The 21,068-nt window shown below is 37.3% G+C and overlaps 1 protein-coding gene and 1 non-coding gene across 4 annotated transcripts in view; one reads left to right on the top strand and one right to left on the bottom strand.

The window, feature by feature from the left end:
* Positions 1-15,092, bottom strand: part of LOC127881128 (uncharacterized) — a 259,967-nt gene extending 244,875 nt beyond the window's left edge. The window contains exons 1-4 of one of the 3 annotated variants that reach the window (XR_008049910.1): positions 13,889-14,232; positions 11,269-11,400; positions 10,648-10,773; positions 8,370-10,171 (exon numbers count right to left, since the gene is read on the bottom strand). Coding sequence is in view for 2 of the 3 variants with exons in the window: in XM_052428823.1 (XP_052284783.1) it covers positions 13,889-13,988; positions 14,641-14,797 (257 nt within the window). In the remaining variant the exon portion in view is untranslated. Of the gene's footprint in view, positions 1-8,369; positions 10,172-10,647; positions 10,774-11,268; positions 11,401-13,888; positions 14,233-14,640 lie in introns of those variants that run through there. The other 2 variants (XM_052428824.1, XM_052428823.1) reach the window with 2 other exon arrangements.
* A 4,327-nt stretch (positions 15,093-19,419) lies between these two features.
* Positions 19,420-19,491, top strand: Trnae-uuc (transfer RNA glutamic acid (anticodon UUC)). The gene has a single exon. It is a non-coding gene; the product is annotated as a tRNA-Glu (tRNA).
* The last annotated feature ends 1,577 nt before the right edge of the window (positions 19,492-21,068 follow it).

The raw sequence follows: 21,068 nt of genomic DNA, 5'->3' as shown, positions 1-21,068 counted from the left end.
ACCGTTAAAGAAGGATGACATTCCTAAGAGCGCTTTTTGCTGTAAGTATGGTCAATACGAGATGAAAACAATGCCTTTCGGTTTAAATAACGCTGCAAGCACCTTCCAGCGTACAATGGAACTGGCGTTACAAGGTTTAACTTGGCTAACGTGTTTAGTTTACATTGATGACATTGTGGTGTTCGGATCCACGTGGCTGGAAAACCTTTTGAGAACTGATGAGGTTTTACTTCGTATCCAAACTGCAGGTTTGAAGCTTAAGTCAGATAAGTGCCGCCTTCTCCAGTCAAAAGTCATTTTTCTGGGTCACGTAGTCTCAGGAGAGGGGATAAGTCCCGATCCGACGAACATTGAAAAAATTGTCAATTGGCCAAAGCCCGGAAACGCGAAGCAGGTGAAACAGTTTGTGGCTACTGGTTCGTACTATCGTCGATTTGTAAAAGATTACGCTAAAATCGCGCGACCTTTGATTAATCTGACGAGATTAGAGGCCAAATTCGAATGGAACGATGCGTGTGATATGGCGTTTAAACGAATCAAGGATGCCCTTATTAGCGAAAACGTCATGGGACATCCACTGAATGAGGGTGGGACATTTTACCTCGACGTCGATGCGTCCGGCACGGGGATCGGCGCGGTGTTGAGCCAAGAACAGCAGAGTCGCGAGCGAGTTATTGCCTACGCCAGCAGGGGGCTGAATAAAGCCGAGAAGAATTACTGCATAACTGAGCAAGAGCTTTTAGCGGCAGTATACTTCATCCAGTATTTCAGGCAGTATTTGCTGGGGCGGCATTTTATTGTAAGAACAGATCACCAATCGTTGATATCGCTCTTTAGTTTAAAGGAACCGAGTGGGAAAATCGCGAGATGGATTGAGATTCTGTCCGTGTATGACTTTTCCATCGAATATAGAGCAGGTAATAAGCAAGCCCACTGTGACGCTTTATCGCGCTGTGAAAGTCCCCGGTTCTGTACGTGCAGCGACGTAGATACAAGCGAACCGTTGAAGTGCGGCCCATGCAATAAATGCCGAAGGAGCGCTGAACTAATGCTGTTGAAACCAAACGAAAAGGAAGAAGGTGAAGTGAATGCGGGGTCACCTGAAGACGATTGCGTAACGCCTGTCGTTTTAACCAAAAACGCGCCTGTGATCAAGAGTGTTAAAAGTAGCGAGTGTGAGGTGCCAAAGCCAGGTCCATCGGATGACAGGGGAAGTTCTACTCTGCACACATGGGCAACCGAATTCACAAGCGTAACAATGGCAGCCATGCAGAGTGATGACCCTTATATAGCTAAAATTTATAGTGTGATACGCGATGGTATTAAAGCGCCGGTTGATGAAATGGTAACGTTGAGTCCAGAGACACGTCATTACTGGGTGATACGAGACTCGCTCGTACTAGTAGAAAACGTGCTATATAGGAAGTTTCAGCGGGTAAACGAAACACACGATTGCCTTCAGCTGATTGTTCCGTACACACTGCGAAAGTTGGTATTAAGTAGAATGCATGACAGTGTGACCTCTGGTCATTTAGGGGTCAATCGAACTAGGGCAAGGTTAGCGTTAGGTTATTACTGGTTCAATATTAAGGCTGATGTGCGTGTATATGTTGCCAGTTGTTCCGTTTGTGACGCTGATAAAAAGCCACAAAAACCGCCTAGGGCGCCTATGGGTCATGTCAGGTCTGGCGCACCCTGGGACGTCCTAGCGATCGATTTTACTGGGCCGTTCCCAGTCACTCCGCGCGGTAATCGGTACATTCTCGTGGTAACGGACGTCTTTTCAAAATACGTCGAGATCATCCCAGTGCCAAACCAAACAGCCGAAGTGTGCGCATCAATGGTCCTAAATGATGTCATAGCGAGATGGGGTACCCCGTTAGCAATACATTCCGACCAGGGCTCAGCGTTTGAGAGCAGGGTCTTCAATGAGCTGTGCAAGCTGTTAGAGGTCAAGAAGTCCAGAACTAGCGCCCGTCATCCTGCAGGCAACGGACAAGTAGAAAGATTTAACAGAACGATGTTGAGCATGGTTAGAGCGTATCTTGATGGCGAACAGGAAGACTGGGATCAGCACTTGGCCTGCCTAGCAGCAGCATACCGGTCGACCCCACATGAGAGTACCAAACTTTCCCCCAACCTGCTAGCTTTAGGAAGAGAAGTCCGCATGCCAGCCAGCCTCATCTACAGCCATGTTGACGCATCACCGAAGCAAGAAAACCCAGGCGAGTACGTCCTTCGGCTGCAAGAAAGGATGTTGAAAGCCCACGAGGTGGCTAGGAAACACATCGGAAAGGTCGCTCGACGCAGCAAAGAAGTCTACGATGTCAAGCTGTCCTTTCATCACTATCAAGTCGGTGACGTGGTGTGGTGCCTGCATGAAACTAGGAAGGTCGGCGTCAACCCTAAGTTGGAAAGGGCATACGATGGTCCCTATCTTGTAACAGATCTTCTCCGAGATCAACTTCACCATCAAGCTAAAAAAAGAAGGCCAAACCAGGGTGGTACACCACAACAAGCTTAAGCCATGCAAAGCAGGGATACTACCGAGATGGGTGTTGTCTGCACGGAGGAAAATTTTAAGCCATTCTAAGCCATAGCCATGTAACATTTCAAAAGGAATGTATTGTTGTTTGCTGTTTAAAGTGTGTTTCATTATTGATAGTTTATCTTAAATCATTTTTACTGTTTCGAGTCACTGTGACCTTGTGCCTATAAAGTTTCATGAGCCTAGGCGTTGGCATTCTTGAGTTACCATCCGGAAACCATCTGGTGAACGGACCGACCGACCGACAGACCGACGGACCGACCGACATGTACAAAGCAATATACCTCATCCTCTTCGAAGGGGGGCATAATAATATGTTTATCAGTAAACTGTTTTAGTATTTGTTACAATAACCTGTGGACTGTGGCAACAGGAGTTTTGCCAAAAAGACAGGGGGGTAATGATATGCCCTGCATATAGGAACATCAAATGTACCTAACATTTGTTTATACACATTATGAATATAACTTAACTTACCCATTGCTGTACAACTCATGTGTTGAATATTTAAGCAGCCATAATTTAATTTGCATGTGAACTGGTTCATTTCACAGAGCATCATACAAACAAAAGACATAGCTGTTTAAAAAGCATTTCATCCGTTTAATGCAAAGTCCACTGTTGTTGTTGTTGTTACTGCATTTTATCTTCGATTTTATGTCATTATATCTAAGTATGTTCACACGTATTACACTAACATAATGTTAGGTGATCATACCTTGTTATCTTCGTCGTATATCTATTTTAACATGCATAAATGAGTACATTTTCGTAGGTTATTGTCAGACCATTCTCATTTCTGATCTGGTCGCAGCCATTTGTCGCGTTGCATTATGGTCAGGTTTGAACTATTGTCTGCAGTGGACTAAGCATGAAACAGGTTATTTTTAGATATGATGTAATCTCTGTTAAATACTTGTTTAAAGTGGTGTATCCATCTTTCTAAGCGCCCATAGATTGTTTTACATAAATTTTTGTTCAAAATCCAATATGGCGGTGTCTTTTGGTGTGATGTCGTTTCAATGCATTTCGAGCGTTCATGACTACTTTTTGTGGTCAATCGACGTCATTGACCCATTTTTTGGGGCAATGACCATTTATTTTGGGTACATGACCAGTAATTTTGGGGCAGGCGACCAAGAATTCTTGGTCGGGCCATAAAAACTGGGCATTGACCAACCTTTTGAGTCGCTCGAGTATTTAATGTTTCAGGAACTTTATTAAGTAATTCAGTCGGACCATAACATCAAGGGCATAACATCTTTTATTAATTATTCAGAAACTTGTAAGAAAAACTTAATATAAACTGAGTTCATATTAATTGCTACTGTAACTAAATAATAGACTTTAACCCAACAAAGATATCTTATATTAATATATTAAAGATTGTTTATTTTATTTAAAACGTATACTCTTGTGGTGAATGAGTGTTGGACACTTGCGTGAGAGAATTGTTTAAAATATTTGACTTGTTTCTGAGAAATCATCGTATTGTGTGGTGTATTTGAACCGTTAAGAAATTTACACTGTTAATATTTACGTTGTGTTAATGAAAATATAACTTCTATGAATTTCGACGTTAAAGAATAAAAGATTAATGAAGTTTTAAAATGACTTGTTTTTCCTCGTTTTAGTAAATAAGCGTAAAAACCACATTATTATTATTAAACTATTATTGAACTATTCCTGACAAGAATACGGAACAGTTAGCTCGCAACAATATTAAGTCTATTTCAACGTTTAGACTAATAATAAGCAAATTCGTTAAATTGATATCCCCTGCCAAATAAATTTTGATTATTGATGGTTGCAGAACTAACAGAAAAGTTTATTTGAAGGATTGTACCCTTAGCTCACTTATTTAAAAGTAACAACATAAAAAAACAATTGGCAATAACTCTTATTTAAGAAAGTGTAGGGTTTTAAATTTTTTGCATGACACCTCTCCTCATTGATATCTTAACATCCATTAAATTTCATCTTTAAATCGTGTATAGTATCTGTGATTTAGTCCTGTAAAGTAACATCAGACATGTACATATGTACTAGGGTTATGTTTCTTGTGCATGGCACTTATTCTCATTGACAATTATACACCCATGAAATTTCATGTTGAAATCTTGTATTTATAGTTTCTGAGATAAAGCCCTGAAAAAATACATCATACAAAAACAACAAAGTGCAATAACTCTTATTTAAGAAAGTGAAGGGTTGTGGTTCTTATGCATGGTTCTATAAATGAGATATAGCCCTGAAAAGTTACATCATAAAATAACAATAACAAGAAAGGGCAATAACCGTTATGTCAGAAAGTATACGGTTATGGTTCTCGTGCATTGATAATTATACACCCAAGAAGTTTCATGTTAAAATCTTGTATAGTATCTGAGATATAGCCATAGTTACATCATACAAAAACAACAAAGCGCAATAACTCTTATTTCAGAAAGCGCACGTTATGGTTCTTGTGCATGGCACCTCTCCTCAGCTATATTTAACACCCATAAAGTTTCACGTTGAAAACTTATATTGAGTTTCTGAGATAAAGCACTGAAAAGTTTGTGAGTGACTGCACTGACAGACAGACCGACGGTACGTTTAAGTATATTTAGCGTACCCGGGGTACATTAAAGTATACTTAAGAGTACACGTGGTACTTTAAAGCATTACCCGAGCCGAACCGACAATTACCAATTGAGCTTATTGACATGTTAAATAAATGATGATAGTTGTAACTATGATTGTGTGAAATATAATACAATAGTTTTCCTGAATTGAGTGTACATGTGAATTAGCTAAAATAATGATAAAAACACCGATTGGGATTATACATTTCTGGAACTGAATTTGGTTCATAATCAGTTTTTAACTTTTTTAAGCTGAAATAATATATATATATATATATAATCTGAAAATATTTTCTTAAATCAATGTTATATCTTTGTATTAAAAAATTGCAACACTTGTGACTGTAAATAGGCATTACCATATTTCTTTACAACGAAAATCGTTTTAAAAATCAAATGTTTGCATGGTGTTAGAACTACTGTTTTGATATCTTTATTGTGAACAATGTGTTTAGGTTCAACGTCCGAAAAAAAAGATGTCCGAAAATAACTGCAAGCTGTTAAAACGCGAAATAAAGTTGAATTGAAACAACAATGCGTTAAATATTATTTTTCATCAATCTGATATTTTTCACGGCGACTGATCGGAGCAATATCACGGCGGTACTGTGAAAATCGTCAGATCTCACGATTTGACAATATTGACGCTACACCGGTCTATTTCGTTTCCGTAGAGATAGCTAATGTCGTTCGTTTGTAAGCTCAAATTTGATTGGCTGACGGGTTCAATGGCTTATTCTAAAAATAAATGCTGCTCGAGCAGCATAATGCTGCTCAAGCAGAAATTTTGCTGCTCGAGCAGCATTTAAATGCTGCTCGACCAGTAAATTGCTGCTCGAGCAGCAATATGCTGCTCGAGCAGCATTTTTTTCTGCTCGAGCAGAAGTTAAAGTTTCGACCCCTTTGGTGCGCCATACATCTGCTCGTTATGTGTTCCATACAAGCGGCGCTCTGGGAAAACTGAGCTTGATGCATGCGCGTTAAGTGTCGTTCCATATTAGCACAAGAGCCCGCACAGGCTTATCAGGCTTTGTTTAAAGGGAGTTACTTGTAAAAGGAAAATCCAGTCTTGCCGGAAAGCGTCGTCCATAATAAGCGTGAGCGGACTGAGAAGACTATTTTGGGACGCACATGCATCAAGCTCGTTTTAACGCCACACAACTTGGTTGGCATAGTAAATTTAAGTATAAATAAGAAACATATTTTATCTATGCCAATTAGAATATATCTGGTAGTTACAAGATAGAAATCCGTCTTCTTTGCGCTTTAAAGCTTAAAGATAATCGCGTTTGTCGAAATGGATGTATACGTATAGAAATCCTACTTTCGGTTTTAAAAGCAGTACCGTTTGAAAAACAATAAATTACTTGTAACAAGGCAATAGACTTAATAACAATTTTGCACACTTTCTAATTGCATCTACCGGTATATGTATTGATTAATATGTATTTCATTTCAAGGTCAGGGGCAAAGTGTGCGGCATTAACAGAGCGCGGCTCTTTTTTATATTTATTTACACGACGTTTAACCTTTTTAAGCCTAGTGGACTCTCCCATCCTTCTAAATTGGATCAATTTATTTCCAAAATTAGTAATGTGTAGTATCTTTATTTCTATATTTAGAATATTTCTTACAGAAATTCATTTAAGCAAACAACGCAGACCCAGATGAGACGCAGCACCATGCGGCGTCTCATCTGGGTCTACGCTGTTTGCCAAGGCCTTATTTTCTAGACGCTAGGCATAAATGGAATAATCATTTAGGATTCGGTTTTGACCATGATAAAGGCCGCAGTAGTTATATTGATACTATTGGCTCATTATTGCCAATGACAGCCATATAACATTTCGATGTTATCTTGCGCTGGTCGTGTTTATTTGCGTATCCAATACTCTCATGTCAAACATGAGAGCTTGATGGCTTTAACACTGTTACTCATTAGCTGTTATTTCGTTATTTATATCGGCTCTCTTTTGGACACACATAAACATAATTGTTTATTAACGTCGCCTCTATTAACCTCTCAACGTGTGCATTAAAAAATGACCTTGCAATATATAAACACGGCATAAAAATGTTTACCAACTCAGACTAATAAGATATAAATATTCTGGAATACAACTAAATACAATAAACGTTTGAACAAACCTGATACAATTTTAATAAAGCAAATGCTGAAAATATGTGGGGAAAAACAGCAGAAAAGAAAGTTCGTAAAAGTAAGCGATAAGTGCCCCTTTTTAAATCTATTAAAGTTCACCTGCCGCGGTTTTAAAAACCCGTAAAACACCTTTATTTATCGAATTTAGTGCATATCTAAACTATTTCGCTCCTCACTTCATTTCAAATACGGTGTTATTAGCGAGAACGAATAGAACAAAGTCGCGATTTTTCACACATTCCGATGTTCTCGCCATTTTCATTCAAACCGGAAGTGACGTAACAGGCACTCAATAACGACTCAATTACGAGCCGGCATAATAAATGGATTCGGATGTTTTATATCTTGCAACTTTAGTTAAAAAATTGTTGAAAAATGGAAGATGATAGCGATTACGATGAGTTTTCCGTTCAACCGTATATGTATGAGCCAGAATTTAGTGACAGTCAATCAGATTTTTTCTGATTCTGACTCGGACAGCGAGGAAAATTTTGCCGATGCCCAAGACGACCATCGTGTTGGGAATACGGATTGGTAAATATATAATTTTGTTACATGCAGGTGTCGGCAAAAAAAATAAATATTCTTTGATTGTTATTCTACAGTACAAGCTTGTTGAATATGACTGGTCTAATTATTGTAATTAGAACGGATACTTGAACCTGTTCTGATTAGGAAGGAATGTTTGTATTGCAATTCGACGTATTTCTTTTATTTTCAGGTGTGCATGTTCATGTTGCACACCATATCGTGTGCAGATTGAGTGCAAATGCTGCACAGAATACCCAGAGCTGATGGAAAGGATGGACGAGGCAGGGGTAAAGTGCATAACTGAGCACACTGGCTTCAAAGCTAACTGTCTACATCCAGATGTCATTGAAGTTTCGTTTTATGAGTTCCTTGATGTAAATGGTGCCATCGGTGATGAATAACCAATACATGAGTAAGTTGTCATTAATTATTAAAAATGTTTATGAAACCAGGACAGATTGTTTGTAAAGAACATACACTGTAGACATTAAATAACACAATGTTTTGTGTGAACTTGTCATTTGTATTTCATACTGTAAATATGTTTTGATACAAATAATAAAACAAGCAAATTCGTTGAATTGATATCCCCCGCCTATATACTTCTGGACACAAAAGTGTTATATTTGACACTAAAAAAGCATTTTTTTGAAGATACAAAGGGCCATAACTCTGTTATTATCAGATGGTGTACAATGCCATTTGGCGTGCATTAACCTATTATCAATATATGTACTCATACCAAGTTTCAATGAAATCCGCAAAAGCACTTCCAAGATATGGCTCCGGACACAAAAGTAACGGACAGACGGGCAGCCGGACGGACAGCCGGACAACGCCAAACAATATCTCTCCGCCTCTGGCGGGGGATATATACTCGTACCAAGTTTCAATGAAATCTGCCAAAGCACTTCCAAGATATGGCTCCGGACACAAAAGTGCATACAGTAAAAAGCATTTTTTCAAGATACAAAGAGCCATAACTCTGTTTTTAACAGATGGTATACAATGCCATTTGGCGTGCATCATCCTCTTATGCATATATATACTCATACCAAGTTTCAATAAAATCCGCCAAAGCACTTCCAAGATATGGCTCCGGACACAAAAGTGCCTAAAGTAAAAAGCATTTTTTCAAGATACAAAGGGCCATAACTCTGTTTTTAACAGATGGTGTACAATGCCATTTGGCGTGCATCATCCTCTTATGCATATATATACTCATACCAAGTTTCAATGAAATCCGCCAAAGCACTTCCAAGATATGGCTCCGGGCACAAAAGTGCAGTACGGACGGACAGCCGGACGGACGGACAACGCCAAAACAATATCCCTCCGCCTCTGGCGGTGGATAAATAACATAAAAAAGACAACAATTTTAATCAACATTAAAATACGCGTGTATACAAGATGACTGGGTTATCTTATTGTAAAATGAAGTATCAATTTGCTACACAATGATCTTTGGTTTCTTACAAATGCCAGTTCCTTATTATTTTTCAACATTTGAAATAAAAATATAAATACAAGCTGTTTAATTTTTTAAAAAGTACACTAGAATAACAACCTGCTACAACATGATGTGAAGTTGCTTACAAAATCTGATTTCTGACATATTTTCAGTAAAATATATATTATATAATATTATATTCAAGCTGAATAAGTTTGTTAAACTGTAAACTTAAGTAAGAATCTGCCACAGCATGGCTTGTGTAATTGTCAAGTTGAAAAGTACCTTTGTTTTACTAAACATACTAATATTTATCATAATGGTATCCTTATACATTTATAACTTCAGAGTACACAGATACATTGCATATAGAAGACTGGCTCGTTGGATTTGGCACCGTCAGAGCAAGAAGGATCGACGACCTCTTCCGTCATGCGCTGTGGCAGCCAGAGATTTCCGTCCGACTCATACATTTGATTTGCTTCGCCAGGGATGGAAACTAACGTTTTACAGTTGGTTGCCCACATGGACAACCATCTATAGTTTTTTGGTTTCCCATCGTAAGCCTCAACGCGCCCAGTACTATGTACATGTAGTGTCATGTGTAACCAATACTTTCTTTAAAAGTAATAGATAACTATACAACAAAACGGGCAACCACTAATTTCCATCCCTGTTCGCTAATTAAATTGCGAACGATGGTTCTGCACAGCCTCTGACTTCAGGATTCTGTTTGCAGATGAAGACGGGTGGCGGTGAAAACAGAATGTTGCCAGAGGCAGCCCTTGCATTGGCATCGCTCTTGTACTCCTCTTTCATCCTAAGCAGCTCTGCCATTAGTTCATCAACATAGTCTGAAAGTTATATTAAAATAAACTATAATTATTGATAAATTGTTCCTTCTTATTAGAGAATAATAAACAATGAATGTTTTTTGTATTGTTGTCGTCAACCATGTACTACAGAAATCTATTGCTTTAAGAAACCAAACATTTTGATAAAAGATTGCATGTAAACATATGTATTTATTTTGATATTTTAGATAATTTCACTATCTGTTCAGAAAAAGAGACTTGTATCAAGATTATTCTAAAAACTCAACAAGTTCAACATGCAAATACATTTAATGTTGTTTTACATTGAGAATAATCACCAGATTTTAGAATCATAATTTCTAAATTTTGTTTCAACATATTGGACAAGTTCAGGTGATTTCTGTAAGCTGTAATGTATTTTTTTTATGTGCAAAAAAAATTTCTTCAACAAGATAATTCAATATTGCTATCTGTGGTTATTATTTATACAATAAAATTCATTATGAATACATTACCATAAGTGCAATTCTCTTTAACTGCTTTAACCACATGGTGTCCAGCCTTGTACTTAGGATAGGAGAGTTCTTTCCCTGTGGTTTGACAGTGAATCCCTTGTGTTCTGTTGGCCGAAATACAACCGTCTGAAATGATGAACATTTTGAATTTTTCAGAAAAACACAATGCTCCCTGCTGCGCCACTTTGAAGCATATATTTGACGTTTGACCTTGAAGGATAGCCTTGACCTTGACCTTTCACCACTCAAATTGTGCAGCTCCGTAAGATACACATGCTTGCCAATTATCAAGTTGCTATCTTCAATATTGCTAAAGTTATGACCAATTTTAAAGTTTTTGGACGGACTGACAGACGGACGAACTGATGGACAGTTAAAAAACTATATGCAACCCTTTGGGAGCATAAAAAAATAGAAAGTTTCCCCATGTATAGAAACAGAAAATAAAGAATAAAAACTATATCACAAGAATTGAGGATTTTTTTTCAAGCCAATGTAAATATGTAACTCCTATCACATAAAAAAACAGGCTGTTTGGAAATAATTAAACACCCTTATTAATAATTGACATTGTTTGGAGATTGTTAAACAAACTAATTATTAATTGACATTATTACGAACCTCAGATGTCTGTGATGACTGCGAATACACATTATCAAAATGTGATTCAGGATAACTCATCCGAACAGGCGACTGTTCACAAGACATTTCTTCACAGACATCTGGCTCTTCCACACATGATGAATATGGGTCCTACAAATAATTGTCATGTTACTTTTTATAAATTCACACAGAATAATGACAGAATGACACAAATGTTTATATCACTTAATATAAGCCAAACTATGCTATTGAACTATGAAATAATATGTGTCGCACTCTGAGAAACTGGGCATAATGCAGGTGCGTAAAGTGTTGTCCCAGATTAGCCTGTGCAGTCCGCACAGACTAATCAGGGATGACACTTTCCGCTGGAATGGTATTTTTTGTTTAAAGGAAGTCCCTTCTTACTTAAAATCTTGTTAAGACGGAAAGTGTTGTCCCTAATTAGCCTGTGCGGACTGCTAATATGGGACGACACTTTACGCACAGGCATTATGCCTAGTTTTCTCAGAACCTGACAGATATATTGCAATCATTAGCCTTTGAGTGGTAGTGGGGATAGTCTGATCAGTTTCCTTTTTGGATTTTGAAATTGAAGGGTGCTAATTCTTAAAAGAGCTCTTCAGTGCACAAAGCCATTTTATCTCATTTGCATAATTTTAATATAAAAGCATGTGTTTCATTATAATTACTAAGTAAATATTTCTAATAAAATGATTGTTAATTGAAAACACAATTTCTATTATAAATAAAACTAGTTTCAGTTTGAACATTTATATTAAAATTTATTGATAAATACAACTTCCTTTATAATCATATGATAAAATCCACACAAGAGCATGGTGTAGGGTATAGTGAGACCTTGGGTGGGACTTGGAACTGCACCCCTTGGTTAGCTAAGCAAGGGCACTGGTCTGATAGTAATACATTTTATGATTGTTTGTTGATTTAATTGGGCTAGGAATAATCTTTTATCTTGAAACCATACTGTGTTCTACCATAATCTTGTGATATATCCAAAGATAAGGCGCTATTCAACAACCAAATAGCCATAAACTCCATGACACAGTTCTGTATGGATTAATACACAACACTGGTAACTGGTGTCAATTTGACTGGTAACCATGGACATTCTTGAAACTTAGGAAACTAAGAAAGCAATCATGTGCTTTGTTATATTTAATTGAATCTAGAGAATATTATTTCAGAGAAATGCCAAGCTGTTCATTGTTTAAGAAATAATAAATTGTACAAATAATATCAGTCCATGCACAAAACCCTTCTCAATTTACATTTTTATCTGAATAATTCAATACAGCATGCTGAATGGTGTTAGTAAATACTATTAATATTTTTATTAATACTACAGTATTCAAATTTACTTTTACAATGTCTTTTAATCATCTGTGTAATAGACAGTACTTTTTTTTATTTTGTTCAATATATCAGTATAAGAAAGTTTACATAATTATTGTTTTACCAGCACTTTGATTCTCTCATACTTTCTTATCTTATGGAAATGTAATTAAAATAAGCCCAATATTATTTTTATACTTTGAATATTTTTGGTGAGTTAGCTAGTCTTATTTATTTATCAAATGGAATGTTTTTGTCAGTTTTAAAGCTGTTCCACTGATTAACCTATTTTTCCTTATTAATAAGAGAAGTGTTTTAATTAATTGTTTGTCACTAAGCCATTGATTCATACATGCATACAAATATAAGAAAATTTTGAAAAATATATATTAAAAGGTAAAATAATTAGGCATATCCATACTGAGCATAAGGCTGTACATGATCGAACCCATGTGTGCCCCAGCATTCCTTATAAACTGACTAGACTTTTAACTCTTAACTTAACACAGAATGTGGCGTCTCATCAGGATCCAAACTGTTTGCTGTTTTGATAATATTCTTTGAAAAAAATCGAAGAAAATGCTAATTTTAGAAATATAGCAGACAACATTTTAGCAGACGACAAATTTCCCAGCATGCAAAGAGTTAAAGTGTGGATGAAATTGGAATTAAAGTGTGGATGAAATTGGAATTATCATATGAGCAGCATTTTCCAGCTACTTGGTACAGAAGGATTTCCATTTTTTGCGGATGTGTTCTGAGTGGAAAGCTCACTATCCAGAAAAACCTAATCCATCCTGTATGTTGACCATCAACAGCTCTGACATTACTCAACAATATACAGGAAATGGCCTTGAGCTCAGGTCACCTAGCTGAGAAGGACACATATCAACCACTGCGCTTATAAGACCACCTTTATGTTATTGATTTAATATAATTTATTTAAATATAATGCATGGTTAATATTGTGAAGAAATACTTATAATTTATTTGCGGATTCAAATGTTTGACAAAACAATGTGTGAGAATACTGTAGTCTATAGGTCAAACAATATTTCTACAGTACAGCTTCCTCTCCTTTGTATTAGCCTGACCAGTATTTGAAATAAACTTGCATCAGAGACTATTGTGCATTATTTTTCTAACCAGATGTCAACGCATTTTTTTATACAAATGTCTTGAAATCATTTGTAATAATATGCTGACTAATCAGACTAAAATTATTTAGCACTGTGAATATCAAAATAAACAAGCATAGATTAGTCATTAGAAACATAATTACCGGTTCCTTTCAGAATAGGCGCCATACTTCGCTCGGTTGTGCTTCCCTGGTCCAAGGTCGTTGGGATTTAGAGGAGCTTTCTTTGAAGCTTTGTATGCCTCTGTTTCCGGAAATATCGTTGGAATTGCACCAGCTTTGAGCTTGAGCTTTAAAGGGATCTTTTCACGCTTTGGTAAATTGACAAAATTGAAAAAAGTTGTTTCAGATTCGCAAATTTTCGTTTTAGTTATGATATTTGTGAGGAAACAGTAATACTAAACATTTACCATGGTCTAATATAGCCATTATATGCATCTTTTGACGATTTTAAAACCTAAAAATTATAAAGCGTTGCAACGCGAAACGATTGAATAATTTGGAAAGTTCTGTCTTTGTCGTTAAATTTTGTGAAACTACGAAGATTGCTTATATAAGGTATAAAATACGTCATGCATGTGTACTTGGCGGAATAGCTCAGTAGGCTGAAGCGTTTTTACTTCAGGACTCCGGCAGGACTCTAGGGGTCACTGGTTCGAAACCTGGTCCGGGCAATGTTCTTTTCCTTTTTTTAATTTTATTCTTGATTTTATACTGGAGCTTTTACGATCCAATGTTTACATTTATCGATATAAAGCATTTAATGAATAAGTTAAAAAATGCCAAAATCTGTGAAAAGGCCCCTTTAACTCCATTCCAACACTAGTCATAACACTTGGAGGATGAAAAAAAACAACTGTCGTCAAAATGTTTCAAGCACAATCTAGATGCCTTACTTGGTTTGAAATCAACCAGTCTCCCATCGATTACTCTCCTGGAATTGACAGCCTTTATCCATTTCTTACAAGTAACATCATCCTTCGCAAAACGGAAAAAAACATTCTTTCCATTTTCCTCACGTTCTTTGCACCCGAAAGCAACACACTGAACCATATCGAATAAAGATTGTCATGCAAAAAATACAGAGAAAGCACACGATTTCAATAAAACTTGTGTAAAAGAATTGTATTTTGCTAACGTGATAGATCTATTGAGTGTCAAATTTGACATTTAGCGCGAAGTGTTCACGCTTCGATTCGTAATAACAATGGACGTGTATCCGAGTCATGCGCGTTGAGTGCCGGTGACGTCACAACCAAAATAGGTGGCGGAAATACCCGGGCGGTTTACGGAAAACAAAAACATCGTTTTTTAGTATCGCAATATTTTTTGCCATAGCTCTTGATGATTCCACTTGTTTTAGAATATACATATTTATAAAAATGCAATTTTCGTTATAAAATCGACAGTTTACCTTTAAAGATAATAAAGATAATAAACAAAATAGGCGGATATTGTATATGTGTATGAATGAAATGTTTTTCATGTAGGTAACATTAAGTTTGTTAATATGTATTTTTTTAATTATAACCCGGTATATCATTTTGATGTGTGTCATGCAGAGCTCCAGATAAGGATTTAGTCGAAAGGGTATGTAACCCTCTGATATTATTGTTCAAGCGTATTTTACTCCTGTGTTTCTGCCATAAAGGATACTTGGGAGTATTGAGGGGTATTTTCTATTTACACAGATAACTGATATATTACATGGCGTGTTTAATTCAGAAATATTATTATTGGTTATTTTCATAAATAAATGCAAAGGAAAGAAGTTAAAATGATGATATGAACAGCCTTTCCTTAAAATTCTTTAATCGATTTAAAATACGTACCAAGATTTATATTGCGTAATGTTACGTACCTGGCTGATTTTTAATGCGTTTTGTTAATTTTTCAACGCGTAAATACGCAGATACGCATCTTATCTGGAGCTCTGGTGTCATGTTTGATACAGACAGTATACTGCCCAGATGCTTCAAGAAACACATTGTATTTTATTATGCCCCCCTTCGAAGAAGAGGGGGTATATTGCTTTGCTCATGGTCTGTCGGTCGGTCGGTCTGTCGGTCTGTCGGTCTGTCGGTCCGTCCACCAGGTGGTTGTCAGATGATAACTAAAGAACGCTTGGTCCTAAGATCACGAAACTTCATAGGTACATTGATCATTACTCGCAGATGACCCTAATTGATTTTGTGGTCACTAGGTCAAAGGTCAAGGTCACGGTGACCTGAAATAGTAAAATGGTTTTTGAATGATAACTTAAGAACGCATACGCCTATGATCATGAAACTTCATGGGTAGATTGATCATGACTCGCAGATGACCCCTATTGATTTTGAGGTCACTAGGTCAAAGGTCAAGGTCACGGTGACCCGAAATAGTAAAATGGTTTCGGGATGATAACTCAAGAATGCATACGCCTAGGATCATGAAACTTCATGGGTAGATTGATCATGACTCGCAGATGACCCCTATTGATTTTGAGGTCACTAGGTCAAAGGTCAAGGCCACGGTGACCCGAAATAGTAAAATGGTTTTTTGGATGATAACTCAAGAACGCATATGCCTAGGATAATGAAACTTCACAGGTAGATTGATCATGACTCGCAGATGATCCCTATTGATTTTGAGGTCACAAGGTCAAAGGTCAAGGTCACGGTGACCCGAAATAGTAAAATGATTTTCGGATGATAACTCAAGAACGCTTTTGCCTAGGATCATGACACTTCATAGGTACATTGATCGTGACTCGCAGATGACCCCTATTGATTTTAAGGTCACTAGGTCAAAGGTCAAGGTCACAGTGACAAAAATGTATTCACACAATGGCTGCCACTACAACGGACAGCCCATATGGGGGGCATGCATGTTTTACAAACAGCCCTTGTTTAAGATTATTGTAGGAGAGAGATTGAGAGTACATTGTTGATATATCAGATGTGAATGCAGTGGTATTTGAGGAAAACAATCTTTCGGTGCCGGAATCCGGTCAGCCGGAAGACCTTTTAAACATATTGTGAATCAACACTGTTGCGAACGCAAGTGCATCTGACGACGGGTGCGTATGAACGATAATCAGACCGGTGATATGTACAATAGCATGTACATGTACGTCTTTTTGACGATGTATAATAACAATCCAGTGTGGTCTAGTGGTTAGGATTCCTGGTTTTCACAGGCGGCCCGGGTTCGATTCCCGGCACCGGAAATAATTGTTTCTGTATGCTTAAATAAGAATGTTGTAGTGTGATTTAGTTTTGCATGACAGGAAAGAATTTCGTAGCTTTACGCTGCCGCGAATCCTATCAGTCCGGAAGACGCTGAAAATATATTATTAATTTGGTAAAATAGTTTATAGTATAGTGTATTGAAAGTAGAGAAGAAGGTTGGTGCAATCTCCTATAGCATAGTATATATTAGTAGTATACTGTGATATCGGTATTATATCGTCGAGTGGTTTTTGCCAATACGGCCTCGGTTCGAAATCCGTCACCGGAAATCGTTGTTGTTGTTTCGAAATTATTTTCAATTTATAAAATGAAAATCCTTTTCAGATCAATCACAACATGAATTAAAAAAATTAAAACATGAAATAAAACAACACAACGAGACATTATTTAATCAACGTTCAACAATAATTAACTTACCTCGTGACTTAAATTCTCGATATTGTTTCATCTTTATATAGTCCTATCATTTTGCAGCTTTATATGTAAGCGTACTGTCCATTGTAAGCTTATTCACCAAGTAAGCGATATCCATGTTCATTATTTTTTGTAATAGTTTGTTTCAAATGTTGGTTATACTTTAAACTCATCTATTATATGTAGATGTATGCATAGCATCAAATATTATGCCCCTTTCGAAGAAGAGGGTGTATATTGCTTTGCACATGTCGGTCGGTCTGTCGGTCTGTCCACCAGGTGGTTTCCGGATGATAACTCAAGAACGCTTGGGCCTAGGATCATGAAACTTCATAGGAACATTGATCATGACTCGCAGATGACCCCTATTGAATTTGAGGTCACTAGGTGAAAGGTCAAGGTCACAGTGACCCGAAATAGTAAAATGGTTTCCGGATGATAACTCAAGAACACTGATGCCTAGGATCATGAAACTTAATAGGTAGATTGATCAGGACTCACAGATGACCCCTATTGATTTACAGGTCACTAGGTCAAAGGTCAAGGTCACGGTGACCCGAAATAGTAAATGGTTTCCGGATGATAACTCAAGAACGTTCATGCCTAGAATCATGAATGTTCATAGGTAGATTGATAATGACTGGCAGATGACCCCCATTGATTTTCAGGTCACTAGGTCAAAGGTCAAGGTCACGGTGACCCGAAATAGTAAAATGGTTTCCGGATGATAACTGAAGAACGCTTATGCCTAGGATCATGAAACTTGATTGGTAGATTGATAATGACTGGCAGATGACCCCTATTGATTTTCAGGTCACTAGGTAAAAGGTCAAGATCACGGTTACCCGAAATAGTAAAATTGTTTCCGGATGATAACTCAAGAACGCTCATGTCTAGGATCATGAAACTTGATAGGTAGATTGATCATGACTCGCAGTTGACCCCTATTGATTTTCAGGTCATTATAGCAAAGGTCAAGGTCACAGTGACCCGAAATAGTAAAATGATTTCCGGATAATAACTTTAGAACGCTTATGGCTACGATCATGAAACTTCATAGGTACATTAATCATGACTCGCAGATGAAGCCTATTGATTTTGAATTCACTAGGTTAATGGTCAAGGTCATGGTGACCCGATATAGTAAATGGTTTCCGGATGATAACTCAAGAACGCTTATGCCTAGGATCATGAAACTTCATAGGTACATTGATCATGACTCGCAGATGACCCCTATTGATTTTCAGGTCACTAGGTCAAAGGTCAAGGTCACGGTGACCCGAAATAGTAACATGGTTTCCGGATGATAACTGAAGAACGCTTATGCCTAGGATCATGACACTTGATAGGTAGATTGATCATGACTCGCAGATGACCCCTATTATTTTCAGGCCACTAGGTCAAAGGTCAAGGTCACAGTGACAAAAAACATATTCACGCAATGGCTGTCACTACAACGGAGAGCCCATATGGGGGGGGGCATGCATGTTTTACAAACAGCCCTTGTTTAATCTGGGATTTTTGATGCCAAACAATCCAGATTTAAAATCTAAACCCGAATACTAATGAAGTGCATTGGTAATATTTATGAAGAAACGTTGACTGCAATTGATAACCATTATATGTTTTTATAATTATTAACAAAATTTATCGCGTTAAATCGTTGAGGTAATAACACATATGTATGTGCAGCTGTGGGGAATGGAACCAACGCCGACTGGGTTTATTTTTTATCCTAAACATAATCTTATCGAATGAATTGATTGATTTCTTTAATTTTGTATATCTGGCAATTCTATTTTTCGATCTTCAGCGTTGGCGACGCCAACCGTCCGGAACCGTCAACGATAAGACAGAAATCGGCCACAATACTATTATACGTTCACAGACATGTGTTCTTGTGTGTTAAGTTCGATTGACCAACCCCCCAGCTCTATTACTCGAAACTTAGTCACTTTGGTATGACCTCGGCTCCATGCGGCTCAAGACCACTGGTGACAATATCGCGACCGCGGCCTCGAGCAACAATAATCCGGTGTGGTCTAGTGGTTAGGATTCCTGGTTTTCACCCAGGCGGCCCGGGTTCGATTCCCGGCACCGGAAGCATATTTTATTCCAAAGTGTTCATTTTTAAGTCGTTATTTAAAAAGCATAAAACAGCCAATAATATGATATGGTATTAGGGTGCTATTTCAAGACGTTTGCATGATATAACCAAATCACGACAATATATTTTATTTAAAAAAAAGATAACAGTAAAAAACAACCTCCTATGTATATGATTATTTTGAAGTCCTCAATGACAAATAAAAGTGCTTTTTAGTTGTTTCTAAATAAGCCCAATAAAAACATTATTTCCCGGCTCCTGGAATCGAACCCGAGGCCGTCTGAGTGCAAACCGCGAATCCTTACCACAAGTCTTCGCCGGACTGCATACATATGAACATATAAAAGGCGTTTGATACATTTTGGCAACAACAATCTTATAATATCAGTTCAACAATAATAACAACAATTTTTAAATAGCTGGTAAAATAAGAATGCTGTTGGCGTGATTATCATTTGTTTCATTGATAAAAAAAAAAAAATTTCAGGCGCCGTTATTCTCATCAGTCCGAAGACGCTATAGACCCTTTCAGTTATTGCCGGGTTTTAATTATCTCCCTTGTGTGACGTCATGCGAGGATTATCGAGTGTATCGTGTAAACGAGAACAGAGATCGTGTTTGAAAAATGTTTTTTTTCAACGATATAAATGGACTGATCATATGCACGAAAAGGTTTGCACTTACCTAATTGTTAATAATGTATTTTTATGTCCCCCGCTATAGTAGTGGGGCACATATTGTTTTTGCCCTGTCTGTTGGTCTGTTTGCGCCAACTTTAACATTTTGCAATAACTTTTGCTATATTGAAGATAGCAACTTCATATTTGGCATGCATGTGTATCTCATGAAGCTGCACATTTTTAGTGGTGAAAGGTCAAGGTCAAGGTCATCCTTCAAGGTCAGAGGTCAAATATATGTGGCCAAAATCGCTCATTTTATGAATACTTTTGCAATATTGAAGATAGCAACTTGATATTTGGCATGCATGTGTATCTCATGGAGCTGCACATTTTGAGTGGTGAAAGGTCAAGGTCATCCTTCAAGAACAGAGGTCAAATATATGTGGCCCAAATCGCTTATTTTATAAATACTTTTGCAATGTTGAAGATAGCAACTTGATATTTGGCATGCATGTGCATCTCATGGAGCTGCACATTTTGAATGGTAAAAGGTCAAGGTCAAGGTCATCCTTCAAGGTCAGAGGTCAAATATATGTGGCCCAAATCGCTTATTTTTTGAATACTGTTGCAATATTGAAGATAGCAACTTGATGTTTGGCATGCATGTGTATCTCATGGAGCTGCACATTTTGAGTGGTGAAAGGTCAAGGTCAAGGTCATCCTTCACAAGGTCAAGGTCATCCTTCAAGGTCAAACGTCATACAGGGGGACATTGTGTTTCACAAACACATCTTGTTTTCTTATGAAATTTTGATATTCGGTTTATACTGCTGATAAAGCAGCGGCATTGTTCATCAGAGAACGTGATCGGAAGACTAAATACTGAAAAAAACACACAACAAAATAACAAAATAAGTCGTATTCTTTCTTATAGTAAGACTTTTTTAAATTAT

The sequence above is a fragment of the Dreissena polymorpha genome, chromosome 5 (assembly GCF_020536995.1).
Source record: "Dreissena polymorpha isolate Duluth1 chromosome 5, UMN_Dpol_1.0, whole genome shotgun sequence".
NCBI classification, from domain to species: domain Eukaryota; kingdom Metazoa; phylum Mollusca; class Bivalvia; order Myida; family Dreissenidae; genus Dreissena; species Dreissena polymorpha.
The sequence above is the reverse complement of the archived record's forward strand: the minus strand, read 5'-3'. Positions and strand labels throughout refer to the sequence as shown.